The following is a 13,562-nucleotide window of genomic DNA, read 5'->3' as shown; positions in this document are numbered from 1 at the left end:
CCCATATAACCTTATAAAGAACCTTATAAAGTCCAAGTGCAAGATGCTGCACCTGGGCACTCCCAGATATGAGCACAAACGGAGAGAGGTTGTAGAAAGCAGCCGTTACAAGACGGACTGGGGCATTCTTGTGGGTGAGGAGCTGGACATGAGCCAAGTATGCACTTGCAGCCTAGGAGTGTATCCAAAGCAGCATGTCTAGCAGGTCAAGGGAGGGGATTCTGCCCCTCTGCTCTACTCTTCTGAGACCCCACCTGGAACACTGAATCCAGTTCTGGGGGTCCCCAGCACAGGAGTGATGTGAACCTCTCAGAGTAGGTCCAGAGGAAGCCACAAGGTGTTCTGAGGGCTAGAGCCTCCCTCCTAGGAAGAGAGGCAGAGAGATTTGGGGCAGTTCTGCCTAGAGAAGGCTCTTGGGGGACATCACTGTGGCCTTCCAGTAGCCTTTGTGTTCAAGGCCAGGCTGGATGTGGGTCTGAGCAATCTGTTCTAGTGAATGGCATCCTTGCCCATTGCAGGGATTGGAAATAGGTGATCTTTTAAGGTTTCTTCCAACCTTTATCATTTTTTGATTCTGTGATCTTGTGTACTTTTCATAAAACACAGTGTTTGTTTTCAAGTTCAGCATCGGAGAGACAGTTCAGTGGATATGGAGTAAAATGGTAGAATTTGCTTATTTAGAAAAGGTTAGTACATATGAATAAATCTAAACTTCATCGAATAACTGATACAGTCTTAGAAAAAAGTTGACTTAATGCTTGTAAATTGGCTGAAGCTTTCTGTTTCTGAATTAGAGGATGATTCATGAAATAAAGACTTTTCTTGAAATCCTTTGAATTTTAATGTTCTTTGTACTTCTGAACTGATTTTTGCTTTTAATGGCCTGACCATATGGTTCGTTCATATCAAGGAGTTTTAGTGAAGGCAAATAGAATACCGTTGTTTCTTAGTGTGATTACACTAGTTTGCTGTCAAGGCATTTAGGTTGATTCTTGCTTTATCTAGAAGACCCAAAGATTTCTGATAATGAGTTGCTGTTTCTCTGCTTTTGCTACTCTTAGAAATTTGTGATGCAAATTCTTCCAAGATTGAAGAATGTGGAAAGGATGTGGAGATTTATTGTTCAGTTGAATTTTATTCTAATTCTCAAAGGATTAAAAAAAATTAAGTAAAAGTCATTAGTTAAACAACATGTGCAAACTGGCAGTTCATCTTGACCTCTGTTTATGAGATATTATATATAAAAATATTTGGGTTACTTTGATTCTACTTACCTTTCTTTCACTCTGTGGCCACTAAGTACCATTTCTTCTCTCTTCTATCCATCTAAACTATTCTTTTCAGGCAGGTATTTCTTCTGCACTCTGCTCTCCTGACTCATCATTAGAGGGAGAAAGTTCTTTTTTTGGAAATCAACAGTTGGTAGCTTTACCTCTGTCCTGCTAGGAGCAGCTGTGTAGCAGCTGCAAAAAGGAAGTGGCTGGAGCTGGCTGCTCTGAATGAAAGGGACCTGTTGAGTTTTCAAAAGAAGGGCACCTCTCTGATGATGCATCTGTTCCTTGCTGCTGCTTAGTCCGTGGATACCATTTGTCCCAAGTGGTTTTTGAATTTGCATGTTCTGGCTAGATATTGCTCTGCCTTCTTCCTGTTTTGGATTATGATTGGAGGAGTTTGGAATATCCTGTGCTGGGATGTTTGTCCTCGCTGTGATGTATTGTAATAAATATGTTCTCATAATCACCTAGAGTAGTTTGAGGCAGATGGGAGAATATAGCACAAAAGAAAAAATAATGGTTTTGATGTCAGCAACAGGAATTTAAAGGAATGGAACATCAAGAAAAAGGCATATTAGTAAAAAACATTCCTCTAGCACAAGCCTCTTCTTCCTTTTGCAGGAATAACATAACTCAATAACATTGAGAGGATAGTTAGAGGATATCTGTTCATTCTGTTTTCAAATCTGAAATTCAAGTACCCTGAAAAGGAGGAGAATTCCAAGACAAGCATCATCTCTATTTTTTCCTGGTTCATTCATACTCTGTCTCTTGTGTATTTTTGTGACTTTTCCATTTAAAGAATAAAAGAGTGAGAGCAACTAATTGCTCTTACCATTAATTCAAAGAATTCTTGGGAATCCAAGGGAGGAAGGGATCCCATTTTAAAACAAATTTATTTAAAACCAATGAACATCTTCTGCCTGCACCCCCCAGAAAAGAAATCTTCCCCCACAAACCAAGCCATCTTCTGAAGTCCTGTCCAGGATTTTATCCTAAATGTTTATTTTTTGTGGAATTCATTCAATTTCTTCTTGTACCTAGTCACTGAGAGTTGTTTTCTTTCTCAAGGTCATTTCATTTTTGGCTGCAGTGTTGCGCAAAAAAGGAACACATGAGGATATTGAAAATAACATGCCGGAATTTTTACTGAGGACAATGAAAAAAGGCTCAGATTGTAACCCCAAGAAGGTACAACTTTTAGTGATACTAGTTTAAGGATTTTTATGAAAGGCAATACTCGGATTTGCCTGTTTGTTTTTTTGTTCTAGGAGTTTATGCACATTAATTTTTAAAATTCAGCTGCTGAAGTAGGATTTCATGCCTTTCCTAGTTGGGAAGCCTTCAGTTTACCAGACTGTCATAGTGCCCTCTCTCTCTAGTTGTTATTGTCTAATCTATTAGTACTGTTGATCTGCACTAACAGAAAACATTTGAAGGTGTCTGGGTTAGATTTGTGGCTAAAGTACATTGAAAAGCCCATGTCAGTGAGTAGAAAATTAGTGTTGTATGATGATAGTTTTAAAGTAAAAAAAGCATGTATATCTATAATAACAGGGTATTTAATTAGGACAAATCCATATGTTTGTAAAAATGTATTGCTAATAACCTTGATTGGCTGTCATAATGTTGGAAGTAAGTCTGGCTCATAATCAAGGTAATCAAATACCGTGACAGCAGATAAAAGGTACATGTAAAAGTTCTCTGCGAATAAGATAAATCTGAAAATCATTTTAATTTTACCCATTACAGAAACCATATGATTTCTGTTTTGCATTGTTGTTTCTATTTTGCATTGTTATTTTTATTTTGCTGGCATAGTTTGCAAATTTGACTGGCGTAATGTATCATATAACTGTAGCTCTGTGAATAATGGATACGTGTTCCTCAGGTAATACAGGCTGAGAGGAAGGGGTAAATGGATAGCACTTTATGTGCTAAGAAACAAGAATGCTTCTGGCTAAGAATAAGAGAAGAATGTAATGTTGAGGACGATTAATGTTGAAACAGAGAGGATGCAGAGAGGTTGTAGACTCTATCTGCCCTTATGGGGTTTTGAAGCGCTCAGGAAAGCCTGGCTTTGAGGTCAGTGCTGCCACTGCTTTTACTATAAAGTTGGACTGAAAATGTCCCACGGTCGCTTCCTGCCTTATTGATTTTAATATACTGTGATATTAAATTAATTGTATGAGCAGTCCTAATTTTTTTAACCCTTTTCAGGACTATTTGTTTTCAAGTCACATGATGACTAGATTTGTGGATTTGAGGAAACTGCTTTTCCTCTTCATGCTTTTATTTTCTCAATTTGTAAAACATTTTATGGTATACAGATGGTATAACAAAGCAAAATGATAGTGTTTCGCGTCTTACTGCAGTTGTTAGAGTATAATTTGAGTAAGTAGTGCTTTTTAGTATTTAATTTTAGAATTATGGTATTTTTCTGCTGTATTATATACAAACTGATTACTTTTGAATTTATATTAACTTTAAATATTTTCCATACATCCTTTGAAATGACAGAGTTAATCAAACTACTCAGAGCAGTAAAACAGTCAAGATCTTGACTTCCATTTTTGACAAATTGCTATGTTGTAGTTTTTCAAGTGGTACTATTATGTGTATATATTTGTTTTCAGACTTTCCTCATAGTGGCCCCTCTTTCAGTGCTGTACAACTGGAAGGATGAGTTAGACACATGGGGATACTTTAAGGTCTCTGTCTTACATGGCAGTAAAAAGGACGATGACATGAGTCGCATCAAGCAAGGGAAATGTGAAGTTGCTCTTACAACATATGAGATACTCCGCCTGTATTTGGATGAATTTAACAGGTAATAGTTTTAATGTGCTTTTTTACACACTGAACTTTAACTGTCTAATTGTGCATTGTTCTTTTCAAGGATTTGTTTCTGTATAATATATTTACTCTTAAATCCATTGACTCACTGTGCTGCAGAGAAGGATTCCTGTACTATTGAATTTATCCTGTACTACTGAATTTAACTGTTAACTAAATTAAACAGTTCTAGTGGGTTGACCTTGGCTGGACACCAGGTGCTCGCCAAGCCACTCTGTCAGTCCCCTTCTCAGCTGGACAGGGAAGAGAAATTATGATAAAATACAGCTCTTTAGTTGAGGTAAGGCAGTTTACTGAAGCAAAAGCAAAAATTTAGGTTTGCACAAACAAAGAGGGGAAAAAAAAAGGTTTATTTTCTACTTCCCATCAGCTAGCAGTGTTGAGCCACTTCCCGGGAAGCGGGGCTTTCACACACATAGCAAGTGCTCTGGAAGGCAAATATCATAAATAACAAATGCCCCATTCCTCCTCCTTTCCTTAGCTTTAATATCTAAGCTGATATCATCTGGGAGGAGTTATCACTTCGGTCACTTTGGGTCAGCTGGCCAAGTTTTGGCCCCTCCCAGGATCTTACGCATTCCCAGTCTACCGATGTGGTGGGAATGTTGAGACAGCACTGATGCTCTGCCAGGGCTGCTCAGCAGTTGCCAAAGCACTGGTGTGTTAACAACACCTTCCCAGCTACCCAGAGACCTCTGAGAGCTGCTGTGGGAAAATTAACTTCATCTCAGCCAGACGCAATGCAACTGTCTTTGTAATGGGACACTTGGTAGCAGTAAGTGTTTGAGTAGTTCCCATAAAACCAGTTTTTGTTTCTGAGTTTTTCCTCTGAAAGATGCAGGAATTATCTGCCTGAAAACTGATGACAGCTAGAAGATACATAGAAGGTATTTCTGTCTTTTAGTTCAGTGTAAGAAGAGCAATCACCTGGAAATTTTAGCAGTGTTCCAAAATGTATTTTCCTTGTTATTTGCTCTTTTCACCAGCTTGATGAAATTATTGAGCCCTAAAAGCTTTGAGATTTAAACCCACACATTTCTCATCCAATCTTAGAGATTCTTTCCCCTTATGTTGTCTTGGAAGTAGGGTATGAGTTGTGTCAATGGCTGGTGGTAGCAGCTTGCCCTCAGCAGCTGGTATAAATGGATCTGCAGATCTTGACGTTTTGGGTGTTGGGAAAGGTCCAGGCCTCAGAGACTACACCGGTTGTCTGGAGATCCATGATCAAAACAATCAGATCTTCATCTCTGTGCTCAGGTCTGAAGTACAGAGAGCAGAGAAGTAGAGATAGAAGAGTAAAGTAGTTTTGTTATCAGCCCACTATTAGTGTTCTTTTGGAGGAACTCTTCATGCTTGATCATGGAATAGACTCTGGTCAGGAAATAGGTGCATGTGTGGAGCAGAGCTGACGTGTGACTGCCTACAATACACTTCTGTACACAGATTTACCAAACTGTTTCTGCAGAGGATGTGGCTGGATGGGCCTATGATCGTGACACTAGAAGAGACTTTGTGTCTTGCTTCACTACAGTGATAGATTGGCCTCAAAAGCTGCTCTTAAATAATCAGCTATCAGGAATAAGAATACAGATGCTCAGTTATGCATGTAAACCAGTATGAGAGATTTAAGTAGAAGGAGCTAGGATGTGAACATCTGTTAGGCTTTTCAGAGACTCCAATTTTTAGCATATTTTGGGAATGTAGGAACGAATGTGTTTAGAGGGTAGCAAAAATGCCCCAAGATCAGCCTTCATTAGTGAACTAAATGCAGCTTGCTCAGGAGACAGGCTTTCTACTAAACATCTCTAAACATGTCTGTTTCAGCTTTTTGCAGCATATCAAACTGGATATGGTTGTTTTCTGAAATATTCATATATGTAAAATGAATTCACAAAGTTAGTAAATCGCTTCCTAGGGACTTGAAGACTTTTTTTATTGTCACAGTATACAGGTCATTCTACCCTTAAGTTTTATTCTTGAACTGGCTTCAAAATATCTTTTGGTCACTGCTTATAGCTATGTTCCACAATCCCAAAATATTAAAATTCCTCTGCTATATTGGTATTGTATAGATATTCTTGAGTGATACTTTCTTGTAGAAAACCATGCAGATTGAAATGTTTTCAGTTCACTGATAGTAGCAGGGGATAATTTTTGTTGGGAAAATGAAGCATACCTGTTAAGCGTATTTAAGTAGTTTACCTTCCGAGAGTTACTTATTTTTTGTAAATCTTGATTATGAGTGAAGTTAATTTTAGTGAGATGTGCTAGATTCATTGGTCTACATATTGAAAGCTACTTTCTTCACAGAAAGCTTTTGATACAGGTAACAGTAGCTAATTTATTTGGTGATATAGTTTGCCCATTATGTTCAACTATACTAATTGAATTTTACTAAAAAAAACGATATAAAGAAATGGAGGGGTATAATACAAAAACCAGGGAAATAAAAAAAAGTCATAATGTGTTATAGTACCATCACTGCTATTTGTATGGCTGACTTCACTTTTTGTATGTGGGATGATGGGACAAGTTATGTCAATTAATGAAACCTTTTTTGATCTGCAGTATAGAGTGGTCTGCTGTGATAGTAGATGAAGCACACAGAATCAAGAATCCAAAGGCTCAAATAACTCAAACCATGAAGTCATTAAAATGCAGTGTTCGCATAGGTCTTACTGGAACCATTCTTCAAAACAATATGAAGGAACTTTGGTGTGTTATGGACTGGTAAATAAAATATTTTCTTTTGTGGTTAAACTTGTTTGTATTAACTGTGCAGTGAGTTTGGGGCAGGACTGGGTGATATGGACCCATCTGTGTTATGAAATAGCAACAACAAAACACAACCCTCAACCTCAAAACACCTGCTCTTTTTGAGAATATAACTTTCTGGGAAGGTAAGCTCTTGGTATTTTATGGTTACTTAATACATTTGGAGTTCATCCCAGCTGGCTTCTTTGGGGAATTTGGGAAGTAGTTAAAATTATTCTTCCTCCACCTCCCATATTACCTTTTTTGTTTCTTTTTTTTTTTCCGAAGAACACTCTTTTTTTCTTCTGTCCTTCACCCAGTAGATAGAGAATCATTACACAACCTTTACCAACATAGTGCCTTTGTTCTGTCCAGTTATATGCAGGTCATTCTGACCTACTTGGAGGATGAAAGTAATAATATTTTGCTTTTTTTCCAAAATGCACAAGTGCACGTATTTGAAAAGTAACAGCCAGAAAAGCTTTTAATGGTCAAGGAGATGTGCAACTGACCGTAGATACAAATCTAAACCTCCTGGGGATGCTTTGCAGAGGAAAAACAAAGCAGACATACTTTAAATATAAAGATATGCAGAACAAAAATAGCACGAGGAATGTTTTAAGCTTAGTGTTGCATCTGGTTCATTAAAACTATGCTGATGTTGTTAGTAAATTGTTCCAATGTGTAATGCTGCCAACAATTGCTAAATCCCTTTTACTATTGGGTTTCTCAAGATTTTATTTAGTTAATTGTATATTCTGCATATTCTGTTTTCATAAAACCAGTAAAAACCGAAAACATGACTGCTTAGGTTCCAGTTTAGGCTCCTCAACACTAGCAGCCTTGTAGTTTAGAGGTTCTATATACTTGTGACTTCTGTTGTTCTGCTAAACTTTTTTTTCTTGAGATCGCAACCCTTTCATAAGGGGTTAGCATTTGAGAATCGCAGAAAACAAATGAAAAATTACATGTCTTAAAATAATGTATGTTTCTATTTGTACTTTTGGTAAATTTTAGTAGTTTCTCTAATGACTGCTACTTTAAGAGATTTTGCCGTTAGCCAGAAAAAAAAAATTATGGTATACTTTAAATCAGTGAATCAATCCCCCTTCCCCTTTTATTTTTTAATAGGGCTGTACCAGGACTTTTAGGTAGCAGAGTACATTTCAAGAAGAAATTTTCTGATCCAGTGGAGCATGGCCAGAGGCACACTGCAACTAAAAGAGAGCTAGCAACAGGTCGTAAGGCCATGGTGAAGCTAGCAAGAAAAATGTCTGGCTGGTTTCTGAGACGTACCAAAGCACTTATCAGTGATCAGTTGCCAAAAAAGGAAGACCGAGTAAGAGTGCCTTTACATTTCAAATACAATGCTAATGAATGTATAGCTTCTTTTTTGTTTTCTTGCTGTATTTTCTCTCTTGCATCATGTCTGTAGTTTATGGTTTTCTCTTCATCTTATTAACTTAAGAAGAATCCGTAGCCTTGGAAAAAGTGCACTTGAAGTAGTGTGCTTTGTTCACATAATTACTATGATTGCACATTGAAATGGAGTTAATCAGGCATGAAAATGCTCAGCTAGTCTTCTGACTAGTGATTTACACATCTGTTTTATGTGTGGTTTTTGTCCTTATCTCTGCAAGCCCAAAGCAATGTATGTAAATTTCTTGACATTCTATGCAGAACTTCTGAATTTGCATCTTGACACTTTGTGTATGGAACACTATGCTTTTAACGCCCTCATTTTCGATCTCGAAATAAAAATCTAAGACAATCTGATTCTGTGATAGGTTTGTAATCCTGTTCATCTGATGCAATTGTAAATACTATATGAAGTGATAATACTTTATTGATACAGCTTAGACTTTTGCTGAATCTTCTGAGTTGACAAATACATAAATTTGCAACTGGTTTTATTTTCAAAATTTGGCATTTTTTGTTCATCCTTAGTTTGTAATAATGTCATCTAGGCTGTCTTCTGAAGGAAAGATTAACACAAACATCAGTCAGTCCCTTTTCTGAATTTAGCAGGTTTTATTCTTTTCATTATCTTGTTAATGTGAGTATATGTTCAAGTTACTGCTGTATTGTTATAGCTCAGCGTGGTGCTGCTACTATGTGGATAGTGTAGGTTAAGGAATGATCTTGGGATTTCTGTCTCCTGCTGCTTAAGACTAAAGATGTCATGGAGATGCCACCCGTGGTCTTTAAGAAGAGGGATCAGAGCTTTGGCCATAGCACTGTATAGATCCTTGCATTCTCATTGTTTATTCTGTTTGTCCTGCTTGCAGTAGCGCCCTACAACAGCTAATGCCTAAAAAGAGGAAAGAAAGGATAATTAAGCACCTTGAAAATTAGAGAGAAGTCTGTAATTAACATTACGCATTTACTTCTCTCACTTTTCCTTCCTCATGCTATTCCTTCATGAAAGTCAAAGCTTTTGAGCAAAATAACAGCAGGTTCTTGTAGAATGCTATTGATATTCTTTGTAGAATTTTGGGGTGGAATAAAGTAAGTAATATAAGTAAGTAATATGTAATATATTTTGCCTACGGTCTCATGCTCTTTTGGGGTCAAGGTCCACATTTTTTTTCATTTGGTGGTAGAATCATTTCCTGTAACTATTTGAGCAAGTGTAGTATTTATTTCTACTTTATTTTCAGTGATCTGTGATTTGTATTTTTTGATGCAGTGGCGTTTTTTTGCCTTTCATTGTGTGCTGCACACGACAGTGCTTCTTGTGTTTTCTCTTTGGCAGATGGTTTTTTGTTCCCTAACTGAATTCCAGAAAGCGGTGTACCAGGCTGTGCTTGAGACGGAAGATGTAGCCTTGGTGTTAAGAGCAGGAGAGCCCTGCAGCTGCAACAGTGGCCGGAAAAGGAAGAACTGTTGTTACAAAGTAAGAACTTGGCACTGTTTGGATTTTAGAGCCTAATCTTCTGAATTTCTCCAAAGACTCTCTCCTGATGAAGAGCTGATTGAAACGTTTGCCTAGTTGCAGCCTGTCTGTTTGGGAAATCCCAACTGGAAACATGGGAAGTTGTACCACCAACGTGATGGAGTTAGGTGCTTTGGGGTTACTGTAAAGCTGCTTTGCATGCCCTGAGCAGGTGATTGTTATGTATGCAGTAAATTCTGGATCTTTTGCATTAATAAATGCGCCTGTGATTTTTGTGATTGGCAAGGGTACTGCATTGAGATATTCGGTATGTGTCAGGCATGCTGCTACCAGGTGCCTTAGATGGTTTGAGCAGGAGCTGCAAATGGGAGGCACCCTGAACTCAGCAGGTTGCCTGGGCAGTTCACGGTGTTCTAACTGCAGTTGTGCCTTTCTGTGCCATTAAACATTTCCTTTGCCTTGCTTCATGAGGGGAGAGCTGTAACAGCAGCCACAGAGCACAAGCCGAACTTTGTCTATGAGTAACAGCTTTGCAGATTTCTTCAATCTTCTCTAGACTTCTTTAAACCTTGATTAGTCTAGCTTTGTATTTGTTTTGCCTACCTCACTCAGGGGGCTCAGATTAAGCACGTCTTTTAAACATTTTAAGCATATGTTACATGCTTGCTTCTCCCTTTTACCTCTCTGGCCTGCTCTGGTTCTTCGTGTAGTGTTTTGTGTTTTTTTCGATGTGATGTAGCTTCTTCAGTCTCCTGCATCTTTCTTTATGAGCAATCTCCTTATCAGTTTTAATATTCCATGAATACTAGCCCTCTTTGCAGACTTTTTTTTCTGGTGTTATTTTGTAGAAAAAGAGAAATGCTGGTGAACTTGAATCACAAAAGGGCAATAGGCAAGTCTGCAGGTAGTTGAATGCTCTTATAGACTGTCTTATTCCAAAGTTAACTGTGAAATCTAGTAACTTGAAAAGGCAAAGGAAAACAAATACTGATCAAGCAAGCTAACCATAACTAGGAAGATAGCTGATGAGGTTCTTGCTGTTGCACTGCAGTCTGAAGCTGGAATTATGCTACTTGAGATGTTTGTAAAGCTTTATAGGGTTTTACTGGAGAGAAGAGTGAAGCTAGCAGTTGAAAGGTAGGAAGTCATTCAAACTGCTCTTGCTTGATTTAATCTTGTTTACTGAAGAGTTCTTAGTTATCTTCATGTGATGTCTGTAGAAGTTACTCTCTGAAATTAGAGAAATTAGCAAGCAATGAACATAGCTGTAGGGTTTTTTCTTATTGAGAAGATGTTTCTATTAATAGGGTCACAAAGCTGCAGGAAAAACAAAACTTGGTTCAGTTTTATCAGAAATACAGTATTCATCTCTCAGGGATTAGTTACAGTACTAAGAATTGTTAATGCATTAAACCTGTTATTTGAGATTATTACTTATTTTCAGTAGTATTTGTTTGCATAAACTGGGCTTTTTTTTTGTAGGTAAATGCACATGGTGAAACAATTAAGTCATTGCGCTTCAGTTACCTAATGATCCTACAGAAGGTTGCAAATCATGCTGCACTGCTGCAGACAGACAACACTAGCAAGCTGCAGGTTGGTTTCAGAAGTATCTAAAAAATGGACTTGAGGAAAATGAATGGGATGAAAACTCTTGGATAAAAATTGTTACTGGCCTCTTTTATAAATCTTAACTAACTGCAATTAAGATACTTTGTGAAATTCCTTTTCCATTCAGTCATACGAAATGCATACCTTACTAAGATGTTATACAAAACATACCTGAAAGTAAGGGTTATAAAACATTGAAGAGATTGGGGAGAGAGTAATTTTAATGATTTCTAATAGTGCCATATTTTGTTACATTTATGAAGAGTGCCTATAAGAGGAATGTATGTGTGCAAATAAACAGATAATAGATAATAAAATTTTTTACTCTAGTACTTCATATTAAGAGCTGAGTTTGTTTAAGTAACGAGAAACATGTTTTAGAAGAAATTGCTCAATGAAAGATCAGTATCAGCTTATCTTGTTACTATGGCAAGCAACAAGGCCCGCAAACAACAGTTTTAGAAATGCTTGTTTGTGAGTCTTAAGATCCAGGAAGGAGGAAAGGGATTTAGGGATGTTACTATTTTCTGTTAGAATCTATCAAGGAAGAGAAATCAGAATGTCCTAGCTAGTTTTGCAAGTTTGTTCCATTAAAGCAGTTCTGCTTTTTCAGAAATGTTTCTTCTAGTGTCCACTGCATTACACACGGCATATACCCAGATGCTTTCAGAGGGCTTTTTTGTGTATTGCATATGTAGTTTTTGTTGTAATAACATATGATACTTAAATAACCTCTGAAGTAACAGAATACAAGTATTTTGTGACTTACAGTCTTTTGCGTCATGCATAATTATTAGTTTTCCAGCATCTACCAAAGAAACTAATACTTTGTAGTATTTCTTGCCTTGAGCATCAAAGGCCCTTATAGGTGTTATTCTTAGGTGAGAGATGTGATCTTTTCTTCCTCTCTGGAAAAGTGGACTTAAAGTGTGAGGTCGTGTCTAAGTTCAGATCTAAGTTTAGCAGTGGAACTTTATGTGGCTTTTGAACAGCTTAAGTGCATTTCCTGTACAGTTTTTGTTGTGGAACAATATGTAATTCCCGTACTGGCTTGTTATACCAGAGAGTCAAGAGAAATATTGGTGCACAACCAACTGTCAGCTAACGCAAACCTCAAGGCAACAGAATTTTTTAAAACTGACAGTTCTGGCCAGGAGAAGAAATTTTGAGTATAATCCAAGATTTCAGATTAAGAATTTTTTTTTTTTTTTTTAAACAAAGCAAAACACAGGATATGTTTTATCCAGCAGTTTTGTAGTGAACTAAATTAGAAACCACATAACTCTGCTTGAAATGCTTTGGCAGATCATATTTCAACCTGTTTAACTCCTTGCATGGCTTAATATAACTCTGATTTTTAACACCTATTCAATCTCTCTGTTTTTTTTTCCAGGAAGCACATATCAAACGAGTTTGCAGCCAGGTGTTTTCCAGTTTTCCAGATTTTGTGCAGCTAAGCAAAGATGCAGCCTTTGTAACAATTTCAGATCCAAAGTACAGTGGAAAAATGAAGGTAAACCCATTCCTTAGAAGAAAAATAACTATTATTACTAATAATAGATTTGGCTACATTTATGGATATAAGATAATATACACCTAATAGTTTGGGGGGTTTTAATTATTTTGCTTTTGGTTGATCATACAACAGCAGGTATCTCCTGTCATGGATCAGTATTTATGTGGGCAAAGACTGGGTAAGAGTAATTTGTGATGCTAAAATTTTCTGTGATTTTAGCTTTGCATGTGGATGGTGGACATGGAAGTAACCTTTATAATCAACAGAGCTGTTGTTTCATAGAACCATGAATTACAGTGACAGTCAGAAATATTCAGCAAAGAAAAGGAAGCAAAACAAAATCATCATGGGCTTAACAGTTTGTGCACAGCTTCAAATTTATGTGTAGTTCCAATCTCTCCTCTCAAAAAGCGTATGTTAGACTTTGAAAAGGTTCAAAGGATGGTTCAGAGAAGGGCCACAAGGGTGATGAGTAACTGTGTGTCAGAAGCTGTCAAGTAGGCTGGGACCCTCCAGACTGTGAAGAATGTCTTAGCATAAATCTGAGTAGGACCTACACAATTATGAATAGAATGGGACTGGTGAAGATGTTCTGAGTGCTTACTGACTTCTGAACCTTTTTGGGCATTAAATGACAGTAATAGTAGTCATGCTA

At 37.3% G+C, this 13,562-nt stretch overlaps 1 protein-coding gene across 1 annotated transcript in view; it reads left to right on the top strand.

The window, feature by feature from the left end:
* The window catches only part of ERCC6L2 (ERCC excision repair 6 like 2), a 74,619-nt gene that overhangs the window by 4,982 nt on the left and 56,075 nt on the right, over positions 1-13,562 (top strand). Inside the window, exons 3-9 of the mRNA XM_088157185.1 lie at positions 2,346-2,465; positions 3,911-4,104; positions 6,699-6,860; positions 8,016-8,223; positions 9,640-9,780; positions 11,263-11,376; positions 12,785-12,904. Coding sequence (XP_088013311.1) covers positions 2,346-2,465; positions 3,911-4,104; positions 6,699-6,860; positions 8,016-8,223; positions 9,640-9,780; positions 11,263-11,376; positions 12,785-12,904 — 1,059 coding nt within the window. The remainder of the gene's footprint in view (positions 1-2,345; positions 2,466-3,910; positions 4,105-6,698; positions 6,861-8,015; positions 8,224-9,639; positions 9,781-11,262; positions 11,377-12,784; positions 12,905-13,562) is intronic.

Source organism: Sturnus vulgaris, chromosome Z (assembly GCF_052056855.1).
Source record: "Sturnus vulgaris isolate bStuVul1 chromosome Z, bStuVul1.hap1, whole genome shotgun sequence".
Lineage (NCBI taxonomy): Eukaryota > Metazoa > Chordata > Aves > Passeriformes > Sturnidae > Sturnus > Sturnus vulgaris.
The sequence above is the reverse complement of the archived record's forward strand: the minus strand, read 5'-3'. Positions and strand labels throughout refer to the sequence as shown.